Here is a 6,880-nt window from a genome sequence, read left to right as displayed (position 1 = left end):
TTGATCTCCTCTGACCCCATTTGGATACCCTTGATTGCCTGATTGCGATGGCTAAGACTTCCATTACTATGTTACTATGTTGAATAGCAGTGGAGACAATGGGCATCCTTGTCTAGTTCCAGATCTGAGTGGCAATGTTTTCAGTTTTGTTCCATTCAATGTGATATTGGCTGTGGGTTTGCTATAGATGGCCTAGGATTAGACAGATCATTTCTTAAACTGATAGAGGCCATCTACAGTAATTCTAGAATTTTTAATTGACTTTGTTGTATACATTCTAGTTCTTTGGTGGATTTCTATAGCTTTTTGTCAATCTTCTAAAACATATATTCACCATTATTTTAAAGCCCACGCCTGATTAAGTCAATATCTAGATCATCAGTAGATCTATTACTTACATATATTAAAATATATGACTTATATTTTTTCTCTTGATCCTGTCTCTTAATATGCCTGGCAAACTTTCTTTGGATGGTAGACATTAGAATAAAAATGTGTGAACTATCTGGTTGAGTCTTCAGCTTCTGAAAAGTAATGCATGGGTCACTACAAAAGTTTTGAGACAGTTTGCATTATGATTAAGGTGACCAGATGTCCCAATTTGGGGGAGACAGTCCTGACTTTTAACAATTTGTTTTGTGTTCCATGGCATTTTAAAAAGTCCCAGTTTTTGGAAAGAATGTATGACAAGCTAGGGAACAGCAGGAGAATGGGAAGGGAATATACCAGCTGCTGAAAGGTTAATGTAACTTCATTTGGAAATGAAAAGGCTAATGTAAACTCCCTACTCCCCTCCTGGGCAAGGTATCAGAAGGAGACTGGCTCCCTCCCTTGCTTCTAGACAAGGACAATTAGCTCAGAAGGAGTTAAACTGTCTGGAACAAACAAGTAGTCCCACCCCCTAGAGTAACGTGACCAGATGTCCCGCTTTTGGCAGGACAGTCCTGATTTTTAACAATTTGTTCTGTGGTATCTTTAAAAAGCCTTGATTTTTGGAAAGAATGAATGACAAGCTAGGGAACACAGGAGAACAGGAAGGGAATATACGGTTTTCGGCTGCTCTGTGGCTATTTTGCCAGGATATGCATTTTATATTATTTTTGTTAATTTTATAATGTTAAACTTTAATAATAACAAATAATTGTTGAGAACTGATTATTGAAAACTGCTTATCAAAGTTTGCATTGTTGTCAGGCCCCGCCCCCCTATGGTGTCCTGCTTTACCAATGTTAAAGTCTGGTCACCTTAGTTGTGATCCATTATTTCACTTCTAAGAAACACAGTCCTGTCAGCTTCACTCAGCAAGCTTCAACTTGCTGGATTTATCCATATTGCTTGGAGGGCTTCATTTGTTTCCATCCCCATGAATTTTACATTTATTGATTGTTTTTATATCTCAAAACTTTCATAATGACCTATGTAGAGCAAAGGCAGATAAACTTAATCCAGACAGGGTCTGAGCTGTCTGGGGGCAGGCTACTTTGGTAGCTCTCTAACACCTTCAAACTGAGGGGATTTTAAAACATCATCATGTTCAAGCAGTTCTCAGGGAATTTAGCTCTGCTATAAGAGACCTCATTGACTCATAAAAAAATGAAAAGCCCAGCTGGGCACGATGGTGAGCACCTGTAATCCCAGTGGATTCCAGAGGCTGCAGCAGTGGGATGCCCAAGTCTGAGGTTGCAGTGATCCCTCAGGGCATAGGGTGGGACTCTGTCTCAACAACAACAAAAAAGCAAAGAGACCTCACCATACCTGGGTCTCCCCTCGTCTGTGCCTTTGCAGATACTGTTCCCTTGTCCCTTCATTCTTTGAAACTGAACTAAATTCTCACATCCCCTTAGAACTTCCTCTGCATCACTTGCAGTCCTGTGCCATCTAGAAGACAATAATGAAGAGCTTCCTTCCCTCAGCTCCCAGTTCTTAGCCATATCCTTACTATGATGGAATGATTTGCCAATGAAAAGTTCTAGACCAGCAGCTCACAACATCCTTCCCATAAATATGTTATGTTTGGTACCTGCTGTAGGTGTTCAATATCAAATTCATTGGTAACAGCTAAGAATCAAGAAACAAACAATCTTTAATTATGGCATCTCTTGAAAAATCTAAAGATCTCGAGTCACTGGATAACAACTGTCACCTTTTATGGGGCCACTGTTCTCCAGTTCTCAGTCCCCACCACCCTTTATGGTTGTACGTCATCACCTGTTCTTGTCTAAATTGCCTGCTAATAACTATTTGGCATTTGAGTTTGCAATCCTTGCTCTATGTGTGTGTCTCCTCATGGGTATGACAATTCATGTAAACAGACTATATGTCTTTTCATCTCTTTTCCAACACCTATCACATTCCTGGCATGCCAAAGAATGTCCATCCATATTTGGAGATATATCTCTATTAAAATGCTACCTGAGCTTTTTCAAGGCAGTGAAACTATGCTATGTAATACCGTAACAGTGGGTATGTGACATTATGCATTTGTCAAAACCCATAGAACCATACAACATGAAAAGTGAACTCTAATGTAAGCTCAAGGCTTTCATATTAACATGGCAATATTGGTTCATCAATTGTAAAAAAAAAAATACCACCCCCATGTAAGATGTTAATAATAGGGGAAACTGTGAGGGTGGAGTGTATGGAAACTCTATATAATTTCTGTGCCATTTTTCTATAAACCTAAAATAGCTCAAAAATAAATAAGTAAATACAAATGTCACCCAACCAGACTGATAAAAGGGGCAAATTAATTCGGCAAAATAAGTTGCTCCCATGGGACACAGGATAGGAGACCAGAGTAAAAAGACTTACCTGGATATTCACCTACACTACCACCTACAGGAGCGATTGGAAAGGAAGCCCCTCTGTCCAAGGTTAGAGATTGGGGACAAAGAGTAAAACCCACTTTCAATGGTGGCTGGGAGGCCTTTCACCCACTTGGTCAAGGTGCTGGCAAGACACAAGGAAGTTCAAAGAAGATCCTACAGAGGAGAGCCAGACTGACCACCAAATAGACCCCAAAAGGCCAAGCCAACATCTAGCTGACTTCCCTGGGAATGTAAGCCCACTCAAGTCCACTGTGTCCTGGATGGCTTCCCAGCTCTGCTGTTTTATCTTGTGTTTTATATTCGGCGTAACAGGGGACTTGGCCTGCATCCACTCCGCCACATGTCCTGTGTACTAATACTCTTCCTCAACTGCCCTTTTCCTTCTCTGCATCTGAGTTGCTCATTAAGCTTAAGAAGGGAAGACAGAAGCAAAAACTTATAGATTGTAAGCTCAATGAGAGCAGGGAACAGACTTGTTTTATTCACTGATATATATAATACATTCACTGATATATTCATTGATAGTGGTTGAATGAGTGAATAAGTAATCCTATAAGATTTGTAACTTCAGTCTATGGCCATACCACCCTGAACACGCCCGATCTCGTCTGATCTTGGAAGCTAAGCAGGGTCGGGCCTGGTTAGTACTTGGATGGGAGATTTGTAACTTCAAATCACAAAGAAGCAGAAAGGGGTACTGGGGGCCTCCTGAGTGTGGAGGCAAAAATGCAGCCACTCTTCAGTCAAACATGCAGGTATTTCCAAGGACCCATCCACATCTATGCATCTTTGCCATGCGCCATCCCATTTCTGTAGGCTGCATGACTGCATGGCTCAGGGCATGCTCAGCGAGCCCCCTGCTAGGAGCCATGGCCACTGGGAGGTAACCCATTGCTCTTGCCTGTTCTGGCCATGGGAAAAGGACAGGGAGCTCAGCCCCAGCTCTGCTACTGCGAAGCCTCTTCACATAAGTCAAGCTGGAAGTGACCTGGATGCCCTTAGAGTGGCCTCTCCATCCACAATAAAAGTGTGTTTTGCTTTCTTGATGAATGGATTTGGTAAAATGTTTTCTCACTTTTTTCTAGACGTCGCCTGGTGGTATTACCAGTATCAGAGAGGTAAAAAAAAGAAGTTTAAACTAAGTTAACGACTTTGATCACATGACTTGCAAATGATGGGCTTCTAAATCAAGTATATATTCTCTAATTAGTCTTTTCACTCAGCAACTTTTGGTGCTTTTTGTTAGCAAACCCCACCTATATAGAAACAGTTAGAAATGTGCTTTTCAAGATAAGCTATAGGAAAAGCTTTGCTACCCCTAAGAAACTGGTAAATTTTTTGTGGTTCAAGTATTGTAAGTTCTTCAAACAAATCTCCTGAATTCTTCTGTTCTCGTTTTCCCCATGGTCTTAACCTCCTAATCTAATCCACATTTTCTGAGGCAGTTGTTCTTATTACTTCATCTCTTGTTATTTTATTATATTTATTTCCTATAATCAGCTTCAAGTCTTTTGTGCAACAGAGTGGAATGTGTTTAAGTAAGCAGATGGTGAGGGAGTAGGCGGTGTGGTGTGAGGTAGGAAAAAGGTAGGTGGGTGGGAGGAGATATGGGTACAGATCAGGAACCAAAATCTCAGATGCCTGTGGTGCCAGGCAGGTAGCATTAATGAGTTACAACAGGAAGCCTTAGATGCTTCCGCTGCCCAGAGGAAACAGCACTGCTCAGCTCTAGTGGGCTGAAGCTTTGTGAGAATTTGAGACCAAAGTTGTCAGATAATCCCATTTTCCAAGAGAAATCAGAAATCCAATTTGTATAGGAATCTCTCATCTTTAAACATGGGCACCTAATTCCTAATTAACTAAAACACATTTTATAAGTCAAACAAGACCTATCTTGGGACTGCATTCAGGCCTAAAGGTCACTATTTTGTAACCGCAAAACTCAATGAGCCCAATCCAGACACCATAATGGAGCAGCTATTTCCAGTCCAGGGAGAAGGAGATGGCCATGGTCCTGAGGCTGACAGAGGAGGCAGCTCACTGGGTGCTCCTACTGCTCGTGGTCTGTCTAACTTGTACCTGGGCACAGAACTTGTCAGCAGCAGGATTACTGCAAGATTGGCTACAAGCCAGTTTGCAATTTGTGCTGAAGAGAAGCAGAAGCCACTGTGGCGGGCACATGAACCAGATCTGATGAAAGAGGCCTGGACTGCCTAGATTCTATGTCCAGCTCTGTCACCAATTGCCTAAGTGACCCAGGACTTAGACAGAGCCAGCCAGTTACTGACAGAGTTTAGAAGAGATCTCCTATGCTGGAAGACCTGAGGAACTCTGGCTTGGTGCCTATAGCTTGGTGGTTACAGCCCCAGTCACATACACCGAGGCTGGTGGGTTCAAACCTGGCCCAGGCCACCTAAACAACAATGACAACCACAACAAAAATTAGCCGGGCGTTGTGGTGGGCGCCTGTAGTCCCAGCTACTTGGGAGGCTAAGGCAGGAGAATTGCTTGAGCCCAAGAGTTAGAGGTTACCGTGAGCTGTGACACCATGGCACTCTACCGAGGGCAACATAGTGAGACTCTGTCTCAAAAGAAATAAATTAAATATGTAGGAACTCACTGAAAGTGCAGTTATGTACTGCATGCAGACGTTTTGGTCAACAATAGATCATTATTAATACAATGGTGGTCCCATAAGATTATAATGGAGCCGAAAATTTCCTGTCATCTGGTGATATCTTGATTATCTGGTCCCTGGGTTGGCTTAGGCTACTGTGTATGTTTATGTCTTAATTTTCAGCAAAAAAAAAATTTTAAATGTTGTTAAAAAGTAAAATACTTTAACATGAACAAGCTTATAAAATAATAAAGGTGAAAATAAAGGAAATATTTGTGCACAGCTGTACAGCGTGTTCATGCTTTTAAGCCATGACTTTTAAAGAAAGAGCCAAAAATTTTTTAAATGAAAAAGTTTATGAGGTAAAAATGTTACAATAACCTCAGGTTAATTTATTGCTGAAGAAAGAATGCTTTTTATGAATCCAGTGTAGCCCAAGTGTACAGTGTTTAAAAAGTCTGCAGGGGCGTACAGTAACGAGGCCTCCACACCCACTCACCACTCACTCACTGACTCACTCAGAGCAACTGCCAGTCCTTCAGGCTCCACTCCTGGTAAGTGCCCCACACAGATGTACCGTTTGTCATCTTCTATACTGTATATTTACTGTACCTTTCTATGTTTAGATATGTTAGAAATACAGATACCTATCACTGTGTCACAATGCCTATCACACTCAGGCAGTCACATGCTGTGCAGACGTGTAGTGTGGGAGCGATAGGCCGTACATACAGCCCAGGTGTGCAGCAGGCTGTACCACCTAGGTTCATGCTATGATGTCCCCAAATGACAAAATTGCCTAACAACACATTTCTCAGAACGTATCCCTGCCGTTAAGTGATTCATGATCGCATAGCAAAAATGCGATGACGGTGCTTTTTTTTTTTCTAAGAAAGTCTAAAGCTTTCCTTCCACACTCTGAAGAGTTTGTGGTCCCAAAACATTAGGGATCACTTAATCTGAATCATCTCCGATTCAGTTTGAGAACTTCTTGGGTAGTTCCCTCTGAGGTTGATTATTCTGTCTAGCTTTACCCCCAGTGATGGAGATTCATCACTGTGCGGGGAACTCATAGCTACAAAGTCACATCGTCCATTAGGACACCCATTGTGCTCATATCAGATGGCCAGGGCAGTGGTCCCCTCACTCCCCAGCACACACAAGGTTATGGGACAATGGGCTTGAGAACATTTTACTTAAAAGCAGTTTACAAACAGAAAGTATGTTAATTTAGTCTGTTGTGTAGCTATCATTATAGTCTTAGATCTGTAGGGTAAATGTTATTCCAACCACTCAAATTCAGTCTGACTTAGTAACTCGCTCATAGTTATTATTTTTTTATTTTTTTTTTGGGACGGAGCCTCAAGCTAGCTCCCTGGGTAGAGTGCCATGGCATCACGCTCACAGCAACCTCCAACTCCTGGGCTCAAGC

The 6,880-nt window shown here is 41.8% G+C and overlaps 1 protein-coding gene across 4 annotated transcripts in view; it reads left to right on the top strand.

Annotated features, from left to right (window-relative positions):
• Positions 1 to 6,880, top strand: part of KCNIP1 (potassium voltage-gated channel interacting protein 1) — a 374,830-nt gene that overhangs the window by 350,822 nt on the left and 17,128 nt on the right. The window contains exon 2 of one of the 4 annotated variants that reach the window (XM_003781953.1): positions 3,917 to 3,949. The exons of the other annotated variants lie outside the window; for them this stretch is intronic. Coding sequence (XP_003782001.1) covers positions 3,917 to 3,949 — 33 coding nt within the window. The remainder of the gene's footprint in view (positions 1 to 3,916; positions 3,950 to 6,880) is intronic. 4 annotated transcript variants of the gene reach the window in all.

Source organism: Otolemur garnettii, unplaced genomic scaffold (assembly GCF_000181295.1).
Source record: "Otolemur garnettii isolate 467f Iridium unplaced genomic scaffold, OtoGar3 scaffold00003, whole genome shotgun sequence".
Taxonomy (NCBI): Eukaryota; Metazoa; Chordata; class Mammalia; order Primates; family Galagidae; genus Otolemur; species Otolemur garnettii.
The sequence above is the reverse complement of the archived record's forward strand: the minus strand, read 5'-3'. Positions and strand labels throughout refer to the sequence as shown.